This window comes from Melanaphis sacchari, unplaced genomic scaffold (genome assembly GCF_002803265.2).
Source record: "Melanaphis sacchari strain LSU unplaced genomic scaffold, SCAv2.0 Contig1439_pilon_pilon, whole genome shotgun sequence".
Taxonomy (NCBI): domain Eukaryota; kingdom Metazoa; phylum Arthropoda; class Insecta; order Hemiptera; family Aphididae; genus Melanaphis; species Melanaphis sacchari.
In genome coordinates, this window is record NW_020270613.1 from 755,610 (window position 1) to 773,472 (window position 17,863).

At 27.4% G+C, this 17,863-nt stretch overlaps 2 protein-coding genes across 4 annotated transcripts in view; both read left to right on the forward strand.

Annotated features, from left to right (window-relative positions):
- Positions 1 to 17,863, forward strand: part of LOC112591792 (neurocalcin homolog) — an 84,142-nt gene that overhangs the window by 39,483 nt on the left and 26,796 nt on the right. The window lies entirely within an intron of this gene.
- The window catches only part of LOC112591791 (neuronal calcium sensor 2), an 82,020-nt gene that overhangs the window by 39,483 nt on the left and 24,674 nt on the right, over positions 1 to 17,863 (forward strand). Inside the window, exon 4 of one of the 2 annotated variants that reach the window (XM_025335716.1) lies at positions 3,257 to 3,359. In XM_025335716.1, the coding sequence (XP_025191501.1) occupies positions 3,332 to 3,359 (28 nt within the window). In that variant the 5' untranslated portion in view covers positions 3,257 to 3,331. Of the gene's footprint in view, positions 1 to 3,256; positions 3,360 to 9,830; positions 10,512 to 17,863 lie in introns of those variants that run through there. The other variant, XM_025335717.1, reaches the window with a different exon arrangement.

Below are 17,863 nucleotides of genomic sequence, written 5' to 3' on the forward strand. Positions count from 1 at the left end.
CCAAAAAATCGAAAATATCTTCACAAACAAAAAATTTCAATTTGAAAATGAAAAATTCTCAATCGATTATACAATTAGTACTATAAATTTATTAAAAAATTTATAAAATAAAACATTCTAAAAGTATCCTAAATTCTAAGATATCATTTTTAAAATATTAACATTGGATATTTTGACCATGAGTTAATAACCAATCCACGTATCTTATTTTACAAACTTATGTTAATTAAAATGCATAGACTTTAGTCCATGATCTACTTTCTACATAATTTTTTATTATAATAACGCATCAAATATTAATAGTGACATTATAAAGTTTACCTTATAGGTATTATAATATTTAACTTATATATTTATAAATACAAGCATAAGGATCATTATTAATTCAAGAACTGTAAATGACGTATTATATTGTATTAACTTGACTTGAATATGCACGATTTATAAGTGTTAGCTACGTTAGGTCTTTGAATAGAATGCATTTTTTGACCAAAATTATTATCAATGATCCTGCATTTTATTGTGTTTGTAAATTTCATTATTTTTAAATATTGTACTCGTAACTCGTTTATATATAATATATATTTTAATGATCTATTCACGAAATTTATACTCAAATTATTATAAATAATTTTCAACCAATACAAAAACCCAAGAAAATTTAATTAAAAGGACAATATTATTAATTTAATAATTGTATATTTAGACATGCGTTATACGTATAATACCGTATAATTTTGAAATATTGTAATCTCAAAGAATAGATTAAGTTGAACCTTACAGTATTCATTAAACAAATATATTATATTTTGTGAACCATCTATAGAGTTCACTGTTACCTTAAAGAATTGTAATTAAAGTGAATTAAAAAAAAAAAAAAAAAACAGTGCTTTACAAGCTGTCCAATGAACTATTAGACTGGGTGTGTTAAATTTGAATCCAATAATAAGTTATTTGTATATAAAAATGATTCTAAGCGAAGATAGTTTATCAGCTTATATCACTAAGTATATTTTTGATTTCATGATATATATTTTATTTTATTTTTAAATTGATATTAAAGTTATTTATTTTATTATTGGTACCTATTATGGTTAATAGGTTGGTTTTTTTGATGAAAACATTGAGTTTATAAATAATATTAATTTTTAATTTTAACAACAATATATATTTATACTATTAGTTTTAACATTTGAATCAATACTACCTTATTATTAAATAGTGTGAATAGATTTATGGTATATGATATAAGCCTTATCTAAAATCAATTTAAATATTTTGAAGATGCCATTGCTTATAATAAAATTCATAATAATAGAAAGTTTTAGGTCTATGAATAGTATTTTAATTTTTTGTGTATGGCGCTTATGTTCGGGGAGTAAACCTGAAGAACTAGTTCGGACGCCTAATTGGCAAAATTTTTAGTTGAGCACCCGTAGGTTTCTACCATGCTCAGTTGGAGGATGGCGGCCTCGCCACCTAGACAATTGACTGTAGGAGAGCGATGCCTCCCGTAGCTGGGGGGATTCGAACCGGCGACGGTGTACATTACAATCGACTCCTTAGTCCACTTGGCTACTCCGTCTCTATTTTGAATTATAACAAAATAATTAGCATTTTTATTCATAGTTAAAAATTGAAATATTATGTAATTTCGTTCAATTTTGAACATAAAATGCTAGTCAAAATAAATTTGCCTATATGTATATTAAATATATTTATCTATCTATAAGAAAAATTCAATTGGGGTGTTATAATAAATTTTCAAACTTTTTAACTTAACGAACATTTTTTTATTGATATTTAGTTAAATAAAATTTTTAAAAAAAATGGACAAGTGGGTATACTGTATACGTGTCTATGCATACTGCTGTACAGTAAGTGTCAAATGGATAACTGATGGATATGTTAAATTTAAATTTAATGATATATCATTGTACACAAACGGTCTATCACTCCATAAAGTATATTTAATATTAGGTTTTTTGATATTACTACCTAATAGGTAGAGTAATTTTTTTTTACTATTATTATCTAATATAATAGGTTGAATTAATTTTTGTCTGAATGTTATTTGTTGTAACAAGTGTTGTAAAATGTAATTAACATTCTATATATGCATATATGTAAAAACATTACCAATGTAAGTACATTACCTACCTATGTGAAGTAATGTTATTATGTATGTTAAGTATATAATATTGTAAGTTTTATTTGTAGGTATTGAATATATAATTTTACATTTTCAAAATAATTATTAGTTAAGTTGAGCTAAGAATTATGTTTCAGATAAATTAAAGAAAATTGCGTTTTTAAATTCTGAATGATTGCACTGTTTAAATATTTCTACATTCATAGAATAATATTATATAATATGTATATATTCACGCAAATAAAAAATGTAATTAATTTATATTCTAACGAATGAAAACAGAACATTATTAAAACATCATAAAATGTACATAATGTTTATTTTTAAATTATAATTTAATTTCATCAGCTGACGGATATATTCTTGGTTTATCATAATTTAGATTTTATAGACACATTTTGCAATTCCAAAATATTATTTGACATCGGACATTATGTCAATATTTTCTATAACATTTTTAGATAAATGATATTACAAATATGATTAAGATAAATATTTTAGAAAACCCTTGTTATAATTATATTTACTTACAATGCCACAATATAATACTGTAATTATGAATTAATACTTTTTAAGAAATAGGAATATAATTTGTTAACTTGATATATAAACGTATCTATTACAAAATATATTAATATAATGATAAAATTTAAAAATAAGACTGCATAATATTTATATTAAACGCCCATTTTTAATAAATATGATAAAACTAACTATATACATTTTATTATATAGAAAAAACTTGCAAAAAAATAAAAGAAACCGGTAACTTAATTTTATAAATTGTTCTGAGAGATGAGATTGGTTCTTTCCTCAAAAAAATAATAATATTTATGGGCTTGTTTATGTTTCAATTTTTTTTTTTTTTATTTCGTTGTAATAACTTTCTAATAAATTCTAAAAATAGGAGTTCTAAAAAGAAAAATTTGTGTTAATTCTTAAACATATACTAGATACTATAATTCAAACTTTGAGCTTTTTCAATGTATTAAAACATGTAAATAAAAAATAAAATTTCAATTCGTTCAATTTATGTTCATCATGAAACCTGTATTTAATGAATACGCATATTTGAATTTAATCTAAATATTATTATTTTTATAGCAAAAATTGGATTCCATAAGCACAACGTAGTGAGCATAACTGCAGTTGCTATTCAAAGTCGAATTTAATATCACAATGATATTCGTTGAAAGTTTACAGACCGGTAAGTTATTTTTTCAAATATTATATAATTACAAATTGTGTATTCTTAGCCTGATATGGCGGTGGTGGTTGGCCTCGCTCATTTATATGTTCTGAGGTCAAAAATCGGTAGGCGTAGCTAGATGGGTGACCACCCGGATTCTTAGTGACGAATTCATGTCGCACACACATATACACACACGTGTTCCAACCTTACAAATAAAACCCTACACAAAAAACCTACTGTTCCTATCAATAGATAATGGCTTTAGTTACCAGCTTTAAAACAAGATCAATAAAAAAAAAAAAAAATTGTACATACTTTTAATATAGCATTTTATTTTAATTTATATTTTAATATATTATAGTTATTCTCCTTTTATTGATACACACGATATAAGTTCGTTCTTTAATATCCTGTGTATTATTTATAGTTTTATTTAAACTCATGATATGTAGCTTAGCTATACACGATGTTTGTTTATTAAATTTTCTATTAAAAAAATAAAACGCGATGACATAAAATAAATGATACATTTTCTATTGGTTCTGCGTGTATAATTGATGGACATGTTTTGAGAATTATTTTTATAAAGACAAAATGTATTTACATTAATAATTGTACTGTTATCATTTATTATAAAATAATGCAAATTAATGTAGTGAATGTTTAGAAACTTTTTGAACGTATTGCCAAAATCGAATAGATTTTTTTTGAGGGGGCGGATATCTGGTCTTAAGGGTGCTTGTGTACATCAATGACCACGTTGTAATAGACATTTTAGACACTAAGTGCGTATATGCGTACATCATATACCATGTGTCATGTGTATATATATATATGGCTAGTGTGTTTGTACGCACACTACTGGCATGCGTATTGTTCTGGCTCGGGTGATACATGGCTTCAGTCCAACAATTGTACATCTAGCTGAAAGCTCATAGCCCGAGCTGTTTTTTTTTGGTCAAAGTTAAAATAGCCTTCAACCGCGGGTTGCCAGCGGTAGTTTTCACGGCATAAATTTTTGCCGCTCCAGCTTAACATTATTATAAGCATACAGCATAATGTATTTATATATTGTATCATTTATTTTTTAATTTACCAACCCTCCTTATAGTGCAATTAAAACTAGTGACTTTTTGTCGGCCCGTTGCGTTTCGAACTATACCTAAAATCATAGTATAAACAGTAATATTTTATACACTTCAGAAAAATACCATTGCTTATTTATATACTATATCTCTCCGGTTGCTTATAGTATTTTATTTTGTCCTAATATTAAAAATAAAGGTAGATATAACTTATGATATTGGTTTACTAAATTATGTGCTTATACTCTTGAATATGAAAGATGTGTCTGAATTTATTGTCTGTAAACTACAATATATTATTTACTTAATTTAATAATCTAATGATGTAATTATATTACATAATAATTAGTAACAAACAATAATTAACAAATATTACATAGCTTAATTATTTTAAGTTTAGAACGAATCATCACCAATATTTCACATTTTTTTTTTAATAAATGTTGTACTTGAGAATATTTGCTAATGAGAAATTTAATATTTTAAGTATTATTCTAACGTAATAAAATAAATATTTTCATCTTATTATATTATAAAGTATATATAAATGTAAAATAACATAATTTTATAATATACCTCAAAGTTCAAACAAATATTTATCTTTCTCTTTAAACTTCTATAACACGCGTAATATATATTATTTTATGAAAATTCAATAACTTAAATTTTAGATAACTGGATTTTTTTTTTATGCCTTTCAGTTAAAAATTATCAAAAAATGACTTAATATTTACGCAAACATGTTATAAAGAAAAGTCATAATCTTGAAACTTCTTTATTTTATTAGACATTAAATACAATAAATTTATAGAAAAAATCTACTTTCAGAAGACTTTAATTTAGCTATATTATTGATGAAATTATAAATTATATCTATAATTTATACTTATATGTAATTTTTTATATATTCCGTGGTGTCTTCAAATCAAAACTTCTTTAAAGAAATATTAGTAAACACTAATTCTTAATTATATTTCGATAATTTATACTTGTAAACTAATCCCAGAATCATTATTCAAATGCTTTATTTTATTATTGATTTTATATTGGTATAGAATAATGAACTAATCGTCGTGTCTACTCTCGTTTTTTGCTTAAACAATGAATTTTTCAAATTCAAATTTTTTAAATTTTTAAATTACTTAACCCTTTTTCATTGTAAATTTTTAGGTGGCTGACTTTTTTGAACATTTTCATATAGATTTCTAAATCTAACATCAAAGTTTTGTAGTTTTTTAAGATATTTAACTCTGTGTATATTAAGTATATATGGTTCATCATAATAGATTTGAAATAAAAAATATTTTGATAATTAACTTAAATTAACATTAATTTATCAATATTTTATAATTTGTAAATATTGTTCAAAAACTATATAAAATATTACATCTAATATTACATCAATTTTATATTTTTGTGAAACCATTTTTAATGACTATTATCCTTAGTAAACTACTCATTCAATTTTAATAGATATACATACATCAAAATTGACTTAAAAATTTGCAATAAAAAACGTTAATTCTCATTTATTAAAATAAGTTTGTATTGCCACAGGCAGGAAGCTTTTTTAATGTGATGCGAAAAATTTAAATAATTAAGCATATGGGCCTAAGTATATTTAAAAATTATAAAATCATAATTTATTTAAATTTATTATAAAAAGAAAAACAGGAATGAGTATATTTAGTGAATCATACTGGATACACTTAATTTAGTGGTCTATAATCAAATTTCTGCAAGGTATGTTATTTAATATCTGTACTTTTAATTTTAATTATGCTAATTAGAAATATCCATATCATAATTTGTAATGTACAAATAATAATAATCTTAAAACTTTTATTTTCTGTCGTATAATAAAGCTACTTTGATATTTACAATGACCTAAATAAAACGAAATCATGAGTTATACTTTTAAGGTTTTCAAGGAATTACACTTTATTATTTAACAGTATTTTTTTTTATTTTGAATTACAATTACATTAATTCTCAAACCATATTTTTTTTTTTATTACTTTTATTTATATTTCTTAGTAGGTATTATACAGGGATATTTTAAATAATTCATCCGATTTAAAATACTTTTATCTTTTTAGTTTTTAGGTTTAGAGTAACATTATATGATACATTAAATAAAGGAATAATATTTCAAACGTATGTACCAATAAATGTTCTATATGTGGTTTCCCTTAGTCACACAAACAAATCTAGTCGGAATTATAATTTATAATAATTAAATCAGTACTTAAATTTATAATTATTCGAAAATTTCATTAATAAAGTTATGATTATCAAATTAAGAAAGGGTATTTAATTAATTTGAACCCTTCATGTTAAGTATAAACTTTTAATTTTTAGTTTTATCGTATGAAAAATATTATTTTTTTTAGAATCTTATCAATTGTTATTGTATATATTACTATACAGAATAAAAGAGGGAACAATAGGATTAATATATATTTATATATTTATATATAAACATACAAGTAAATAGTAAATATATTGCTGACATTTTATTAATACACTGCATGGTTGATGTATTAAATAGATATATGTAAGTGTGTGTATATAGTTGAAAATAGGGCTTACCGTGCAGTTAAGACTGATCTGGCAATTAGGATTTTCGTCTTCTTTTGGTTCTCAATACAGTCCCTTGCGACTATAATTTAAGCTTTAAAATAGGATTTTATCGTATTTGATCAATATATAGAAAACAGTATACAATATACATACAAGTCAGGATCAAACTTTTCTTAGGCCTTAAGCACTTAAGTACTTAAGATCTCAAATTGTCAAGACATTCTTTATATAAAAAAATATAAAAAATATAAACATTTTAATACTGAAATGTGGAATAGATAAGATTAATACTCAATATCTGAATAGTGAATATAGCTTATTTTGTTTTAGTCGGACATAATTCTTAATAATTATGGTCTTTATAATTGTAACTTTTCATTGGCTTAAGTGCCTAATTGTTAATCTTACTTTGACTATATGTATATCAAAATAAAACTGAAGGATTCAAAGCATATTGTAAAAATATGTATTAATAATATTAATTTTTTGACTTTAGAACATCTAAATCAATGTATTATTTTGAATATAAAATTATTACAATAAAATGTTCGTAGAAGTACATGTGCAACTACACAAGTCATTATTTTGAACTCTTTAATTTATAATAAAGTGCCTATGTATAAAATTAAATATGATTATTGATTATATATAACTGGAGATTAATAACAAATCATTAGGTCTTCATTTGGACATCAATTTTAATTTTTAAGCAAAGATCAATTTATTATTGTATATTATAATGTATTACATATATACAGTTATGGTTTTTTTCGATAATACTTTTTTATAAATTAAAATTGTCTATTAAAATCTATGATGACGAATCATGGTCCTCAATGTATTTTAAACCATTGATAACATTTTTGTGAAATGAAATGAATTATTTTGAAAAAAAATATATTATTAGTTTTTATGTAGGTACATGGGATTTCGTTATTAAAATTGTATTCTTTGCTAAGAATTAGTTATACGATTTAATACTTAAGAATTTAATAAATAAGATAATAGAATCGAATGTGTATGTAACGATATTATCTTGTATACAAAAAAGTTTTAAAAAGATTCAATTAATTTAAATAATTGATTTACACCTACGTGTACAATTTAAAATATCAGTTAACTCAAACTTTTCGGTGAAATTATATCATTTGTTTGTTTTTTTTTTATTATTTAATATCAGTTAGTATTAAACTATACTAGCACAACAATTATTATTTCTTTATTTTAAAAGCATTATGTTTATGGAAATGATTCAAATAATAGAAAAAAAAAATGACAAGCAAATACAGGTTTTTAATGATGCAATGAGTACCTATGTACTATGGCTATATAAAGGGAAATGCATATTGTATAAGAACAATGCCTATCGGATAAAACGCAAATGGCTGTTGGAATTGATTGAAATACTCTGTTAAAAGGATTTACACGTCACTCTGTATCTTATTATCGAGTTTCGTTTCGTATAAAATATATCAATATATGTGTGTGTGTGTGTGTGTGTGTGTGTGTGTGTGTGTGGAAACGCTGGCGGAAACTTCGGGTAAGATAATATAAATATACAACAATCGTTATGAATAGTCGGCAAATAAAATATATGATAAAATAAGGTTTGGACACTTTAGACTGAGATTCAACGGAAATCATCCTTTTCGGACGACGATGACCTCCGGTTTGTGTCGTAGTTTTAAAGTTTTTCTGGGTCGTTACACAATTCCGTTACTTTTCCGTCGTCCCATTGCGCCCTGTCGTGTTCCGTGCACGTTTTTAAAAACCCAACGATGGCCTGTTGCAACATTCTCGCGTATTACGGAAACTATTAAAATTTCGTATCATATTCTTTCGATAGAAAATACGTGTCATTGTATAATATATAAATATCATTACTATTTTTTTATTACATTTTATACTTCAAGCGTTCAAAAAACGATCTATATATCCATAGACCTTATACTCTGAGTATAAGGTCTATGTATATATCATACATATTATATACGTATATATCATGCAATATGCTTTTTACACGGTGATAGCAATGTGACAAGCCTGGTGGTGTCGGTGGCGGCGGCGATAGTGGTGTTAATGCAACAACATGTCACACACACATCTCCAAACACCGTTTTCCGCTCGCTCGACTGTATATATATATATATATATATATAGAGAGAGAGAGAGAGAGAGAGAGAGAGAGAAGTGTATGTGTGTGTAGGGAGCTTATCGAATTAAACTTAACCCTTTTAGAGGCTATAACGAACACCGAGAGTATATTTTACCCTAGCTCGAGTTGCAGCGGTGTGCGTATTGCTCGCGACGGTAGTATATTGGTGTGCAGGGTGGGCAGGCATATTTTCTGGTTTATACACGTATACCACATATAACTATAAATTTATACCTATAATCGTGTGTGTGTACGGAAAATTTTTTCGGCGTGCGGAAGGGGATGTAAAACGATCACACCCTCGTTGAACCTTTACTTAGTGTATGTGTGCGTGTGTGTGCGTGTGAGAGAGATTGTATATACTAGAGTACGCATAGGTCCATTGCGCTTGCGCACGCTTGTGTGTGTATGAGTGAGTGTAAGTTCGTCTCTCCACCAGAACATAATCGAATTAGCTGTGCCGCCGCCGCCGATATATATTAAAGCAGCTACGATGGCGGTGGCATACGCGTACCTCAGCGATGCTGCCAACGATAGACCGGCGGCGGCTGGTTGAAGGGGGCCCGGGTGAGTTGCCGCCGCCGCGCGGAACGCCAGCAACACCCGCGGCGCGGCGCTGGGGCACAACTACCGCCACCATCGTCGCCGCTCGTCCACCCAATGTTGTGTTTATAGTAGTCGGTGCGCGTACCCGTAGTGTGTCGTTTGACGCTGTGTTCTCACGTCCGTCACCGTTTCACCGACGAGTGTCGCTTCCACGGTGCGATATAATAATATAGTATTTAGTATAATAATTGTTTTTAATTATTTTTTTTTACGGTCAAATCAAAAGCGACGTTTTATACGTATTTTGTTGTTGTTATTATCATAATTTTTTTTCATTTGCTGGGGAAAGTTTATAATTCAGTCAGACTTGCTTAAGGAAGAAAGCCTACAGATTAATTACACGTAAGACATAACTCCATCGGGCGCGTTTTTATCGTATTTTTCGCGTGTCACCCGCACGCGGTAATATCGACCGGCTGTGGTGATGTGCACGTTGTCGTTACCGTCGTCGCTGTCGCCGCCACTCGTTCAATTTCCGACCACGACAACGGCAACGACCGCTGTCTACGCGATAACCACGGCACAACTATTATAAGGCCGTGTCACACAAACGTCGTATTATATACAACCGCGGTACGACTCCTCCGATCCCTCCTGCAGACTCCAAGCGGTGTAAACGGGGACGGACAGCAGCTGGACAGGAAGACTGTAGGCCCATCGTCGAAATACCTACTAGCAGATAATACACGACAGCAGACACTAAATCGTCGTCACCGCCGTATAGACCGACCGTCGCAGGTGAGAGCGCGAGTGACGCGGGTGCGCGCGAATAATCGGCACGACGGAGGTGGCGTGGGCGGCGAAAACCCGCGGCGCGTCATGTAATATACACGCGTATATATAAATTGTACGTGCACACGTAATGGTGACGTTCGCTCCGCGCGCACGATTATCGATTGCCGCTCCGATTTCCGGAGAAAAACCTACCGCCGCCGCCCCAAACCGCCGCCGCGATCTGGGTCCTCGGAGTCTGTGGCGGCGGGCGGCGAACTCGTTATCATAAGCATACTTATAATACAGGGCCATTCAAAATCATCCATCCTATTCCAAAAGAATATTATATTTTTTTTAGTTTTTAGCCTTAAATTTAATATACCTATGATACATTAAATAAAAGAATAATATTTCAAATGCAATTAATGTTACCTATAAATATTCTATATGGTTTCTTTTGGTCACACGAACAATGTCTAATCGAAAACTCACAACTTAAATTATTCATTCCATGCATATCCGATGTATTGTCTTCGCGAATCGTTTTTGCTCCGCTGTGATTGGTGATAAGTGCGATAAGTATATGGTAGTGCATGAACCGTATCTTAAATTTATTTCCAAAAATAGTAGTCACATGGTGTAAGATCATATGGCCTAAAAAGCTAGGTGCAAAGCATGGGATGATTCATTTTACTGTATTTTACTTGTATTTACTTATATTTATTATAATTTATATGTATGGCGTTTCGGACCACAGCTGTTGTTATAAGTGTGTATAAGTGTTCGTATTTAGGGGCAATACCGGATTGATTCGCACACACATAATATATACCTACTCTATGATATATGTATTTGGGAATGAATGTGTGAGTGTGTAGGTATGTGTAAGCTCTACTCTTTTACTGCTCCTAACCACGTCCGCAGAATTCAATTTCTTATTACGATTTAATATTTATGTTTATACTTTATATCTCTACCCTTCTAGTATTTGTTTTCCTATTGTTATTAGAGCTCCTATAAAGTTATATAAACATGTAATTGATACAACACGTACCAATTGCATGTGTGTCCGTGTAGTTTTTTTTCTTATAAACTCGCAAAATAGTTTATTTCTTTCACTCATGTGAAAAATTACAAAAATTGGAAATTTCACTCAAAAACTTAATTATAATCCAATGTTGTAACGTTAACTAAAAATCCTATTTATTGTAAAAAAAACTAGTTAATATGTTTTCTTTTAGCTGGAATAGCCTTACCATCAATACACTACTGTAACATGTGTAATACAAACTTATTTAAATTAAAATTGTTGCATTATATGTTATGTATTATCTATGTTGCAAAAATTATTTATAAATGACAACTTCACAGTAATTTTTATAACTATAAATATATGTCTATATGTGTATACGTATAATAGACTAGCCTTAATCGGAGAAATATTTATTTTCAATTGTATAGCATTGTTTTCTAAACTTTGATTATTTTCTTATTTTTTTAACAAACCTGTGTTTTATTAATTGAGATGATAAGTGTATGAGAGTACGGTTCATATGATTTTAATGTTTCTTATTTTATTTTTTATAATGTCTTAGGTTTGCCAACGTTTGTTATCTGGCTTTTTTAAGAGTTAAATGTGCATTTAATAATTTTATAAACTGATATTGATCAAATGTTGTACTTAAATATACAAAGTCGCGTATGAATTTTCCTGTAACATATAAATTATAAAATAATATTTAAACCATTTTGTTTTTATTACTTAATTAGTTCAACATTTAAAATTATAGGTACCTATAATATACATGGATAATTTTTTTTTCGGAACTGTAAAAAATTTGATTATTTCTAGTTAATTCGTAATAAGAGTATAAAAAATAGTCTTTATATTTTACCAAATTGTTTTTTTTTTAATTAATTTTTTATGTATATCTGATAGTTAGGCATTACATATATCCTTGTATTCTTTTATTATTAAAATTATTGGGTTATATTGATGCTAGCTATTGGATTACATTGTTGCTTTGGTAAAGATTACAATTAAGACTATTGGGTAGTCTAAACTAAAAATCGTTTTATTGTAGAACTCCAATTTCATTTTAACTTTGCTTTTATTAAACTATAGATGAAAGAAATTTTATTTGTAATGAAATACTAAAAACATATTAATAATATTTTTAATATAGATCTTGTAATAATTGGATATGTAGGTGCGTGAAATTACAATCATAGCGTGAAAGCTTACAATATTAATAAGCTTACTCGAATACTTTGCGATGTTGTTACTTTCAGAAAACAATTAGTTTCGTGTTATGCATTGTTTAGTTAAACTTAACATATATTAAATATGTTACACTTTAAGTTATTGTGACTCCAATATTATCATGCTTAATTGTTTTTTAAATTTAAAAAAACTGTGATGATGTAACAAAACTTTCAAATTAAAAATTAAAATTTTTTTTTTTTACATTTCATGTCGTAGTTTACTATTGTCACGTCGCATAATGAATCAAAACTATTTCAACTTAGTATTTTAAATCTGATATATTTAATTTTATTTAACCACTAATATAATATTCAACCAAATGCTGCATATAACTACATCTATGTATATTATTGAATATTATTTACCTATAGTATTACTAATAAAATAATAAATAGAAAAAAATCCATTAAATTAAGTATTATCATAAAGTTATAGTTTCTTTTTCTATAGTGAATAACACTCATTGATAAATTAAAACTCATTTACATATAAGAAAATATTTTACAACTCATATATTATTTATGCACAAGAACCTTGTTATTTTAAACTCTGAATTTTGATTTTACTTTCAATTAATTACTAATTATTATATTTTATTGTTCAAAATTATTAAAAATATTTCCATAAGATAGTAATTAAAATATTAAATAAATAATGAATAGAAAATCAATCATTTTCCGATCATTGTTATAATATAATTACATACCAACATAGTGATCAAAATTTCATGTTACAGAAGTAGTTGGGAAAAGTTTTAAAATTTTCAAACACTTGTAAAGTAGAACAAAATATGTGCAACAATTACATTGTGTAAATATTTGGGAAAGTTTGTAAAAATTTATTAAAGTGGATTAAAATTACTGAGAAAAACAAAAAAGATGAACTCGCCAATAATAGTTTGAATCTGTTGCATCTACGAAACGTGTAAGTAACTTGATAATACTTAAAGTACATATAAAAATATTTTTGCTTACAAACAATATGCTATAATGACGTATAAAGTGGCTATCATAGCTCTTAAATATTGATCGAATAAAAAGTTATGAGTGGTGAAAATTCTGAGTATTATATACGTTTGCCATGAAAAAAAGTGCTTGTGAAATTCAATTAGTTTTTTGCTATAAAATGCAGTAATAAAATTGACTTACTCTCTACTATATTATGTAATTGAATGCATTAAACATACATATTTATTGTTTATTCAATAGCTACTAATCGATTCCCACGTATGAAATACTGCAACATGATGACGGATTATACCGTGTATATAATATTATATATTTAATTTTTTTGAATAATTCATATATTACTGTTAAGTTAATTACAAAGATTACAAAATGAATAAAAACCAACGAAAAACAAATATTTGAACTTTACAACGACATATTATTATCCTGGATACCGATTTAATAACCCCTGTGTTATTATGTATATAGTATACGTATATTATACCCACAGTATAAAATATAAACTTTATGGTGCTGACATGATCTTTTATATGATAAGATGATGTTAATTTATTTTTGCGTCCTAAGGCGACACCAAAATTTTTTTAGTCCGAATCAAAATTATATTTCATTCAATAAATTTTGCGATTTTTTTATATTTTTACATTTATAAGTAACACCTGTTTTAACACTACATTTTCAGAGAAAAATTTTTTTAATCATTTTGGATTTCGCGTAATATAACAATGATATTAAAATTAAAGATTGTCAGTTGTCATCAAAAAAAAAAAAAAAAAGAAACTGAGAATCTAAACCTTATTGTAAGATTATTTTAAAATATTTGAAATTAGATTTTTATTGTTAAAAATATTCAAGTTTCAAGTAATTAATATTTTTTCTCTAAAAAAAATTTCTTATTGGTATTTACGTTAATATAAATATTTATATAATCTAATAAATCAGTTTGATTTTCAAATTTGCTGTGTATTTTTTGTTATTGATATTTAATACTTTATAAAGTATAACTATTAAAGACTATATACTTGTAGTTCTCTCTTGATAGAGTATCAATAAACACTAAATACAGTAGATGTATTAATAATAATAGCACCTTCAGTTGATTTATGAATTAATGGAACCTTCATAGTCTTCATACAGTTGTACATATTAATTATGTACATAATTTGTCGTCTCATTTAATAACAATTATTCGTATACAATAATATGACTCGATTAATAATATTATTATAATTCATAGTAATATACGTAATATTTTCCCGTCGTTGTGTTTGTAAAATAAATTCGAATCTGAATAATTATATATCTCGTTGATATGCGTAAACTGAATAATCCGGGCATTGTTCTTTATAATCATACTATAATAATATTATAATGAAAAATATTCTGTGCTGATGGTTTAAACATGACCGCAAAAGTAAAAAAAAAAAACGCAATAAAATCTATTCCTCGAATTTTAACTTATATACCTATGTATATGTAGTATACACTTGTACGCATTTTTAGCAAGTTTAATGGTGGGTTTTAATTTTGCGTGGGTGTTATTATTGCAACTGATTTAATATCAGTATAGATTTATAAAAGAACTATCATAAAAGACGTATCATTTTTTTTCTTCAACAATCTCGTTGGTTATTTATCAAATTTTATAACACGTCATAATATTTTTCTAAACGATCGCGTTTTGATATCATTTCGCTTACTATGTATATTTATGTTACGAAGATTCGTATGAACAAAAATAATAAATTAATACATATAATATTTTATTTGGCTAGTCTTTTTTTTTACTGCTCGCCATGGTGGTGTAAAGGCGTCGTATCATGTATATAGGAAAATAACTTTCGCTGTTTATATTTTTAAACATAGCATGATCGACTGACATCTTTCTATACATATTTAGTGGCAGTGTGCGCGCCTATGTACATTTGCCACAAAACATTTTAATTTCAAGTTGTCAACAGCCGCTCACAGGTGTATAATATTATATGCATATACTGCAGCAATGACAGTTTATTTTTAATTTTTTTTTTTTTTTAAATAGAGCAACACGTTGACGCGTGAGAAGCGTTCACAAATCGTGTGCATCAGCATCAACACTGTCATTTCATCCACTGTAATAATTGTGTTATATTTTTTGATTTTTTTCCATCTATAGATTATTGTACAAAATAAGTAGGTTGGATAGATCTTGATTTATCGTCGGATTACCCAGTTATCGTCCAATCGTGAGTGTAAAATTAAATCATTCAAAAAGACAATATGTGACGAGTAGAACTTTGTTTACATTCGCATGTGTCTTACAAATTTATGACATATTAAATTTATAAATTGTAATACCAATTTTGTGTAATGAACTTTAATAATAGAGTGAAGTGATTTGTTATCAAACTTAAAAATAAGAATATTATCTGTTTTCACTTGCATTTTTTTACGATATTTCAATTTTAAATTAATTATGTGCACGTAAAATATTACGATTTCAAAATTATACAAAATTGAAATTGCTAAAAACAAATTTTCCATGTTGTACATTTTCAAAATGGAGACAACACATACGGGTATGGCGTTCTTTTATTATATACTCGTAATTATCACGTAAATTCGTACGATAGAATATGTGTGGCAATAACATCTTAAATTGTTTTCGATCTTGTAAATTGTAAATATGTAGCTCACATCTCTTTATCACGAGAATATTGTCGTGCTTATCATGTCATGGTTATACTTGATTTTATGTGAATATTTTTTCTGCATTGGCTGTATATGTTTTTGACCTCCTTTTGAATAAATATGTTCACAAAATGAATACAATGATATATATATTACACTGACTGCGTGCATACTATGCCATCTGGTGTGATCGTTTAATTTTTTACGGGTCATCGTTGAAAAGTATAATATATTATTATATTATATAGCATTTCATAGCCGTAGAAGTTGAAAACATACGAGGAAAGTTATTGCTGCTACAGCAGTGGCCAGTCGGATTTAAAGAGATTTCAATTAAATTTCTTCCTCCCCTCGTTTATACACACACACACAAAGTAAGAAGTAAACCCCGATTGATTCCCCGAGCCAAGTGCCAATAACGACTAACATGAAATTTAAAAAAGATGTTTAAGCTTACAGTCGGTTGCTACTATAAGTATAGTATGCTTATACAGTATAGACACATGTGTACGTGTATTAACACATTATAATATATTCGTTATGTATTTTGCCGTGCGTCAACATGCGAGAGTATAATATAATAAAGCTGATGTGTACACACACGATCAAACGTTATTATTATATCCTCGTCAGTATATAGTATATACATATGTTATATACCTATATTTATATACACTTGCATATAAATGGTGAGCAATTGGACTTGACAAACGTGTGTGTGCGTATGTTTTTTTTGTCAATCGATCAGCGGACAAGTGTGCTACGCCGAATTTCGGTCACGTTCGTTGAGAGACGGATTTGAAAACCGTAATAATTCATAACATATTACAATAATAATATAAATTATAATAAATCATGGCATGCAAAACATATTATGTATTATGTCATGATAGCACAACGTCTATAAATATTACGGGTAAGATTTTATTCTGACACGTTTCACTCGTTGTAGTGATCTCCCCGCGCGTGTACCCGTCATTTATATACATTCATTGTAGCTGTAACCAACCAACTATAACCACATATACCTAATTTCGCGTGCAAACGCAATTTCAGGGGTGCTAAAAAAATTCAAGACCCCCCTTTAGAAATGTCATGTATTATATGTTTTATATGTTTTTATTTACATAATAAATGATTTTTACATTTTAAAATCCATACATTTACTATACAAATAACATTTTTAATGTTGTTATTAAATCTTATCAATAATCTAAATAATCTATTATGTACTAAAATTAAAAATGTATTTTTTTTCTAAAATAAATTTTGCCTCTTTCCACCACTATACCAGATTTTTAAATCCACGCATGTCCATGTGCATTCCTATCAATCTAAGTACGTATATGTGCTCTAAAACCTAAACGTCGTCACACTCCTCAGCCGCTTTCACTCTATCAGTCACTCCTTCTACATATATATTATATACCAGCTAGGACAAATATTCGTGACCAAAATAAATGTTTCGATAT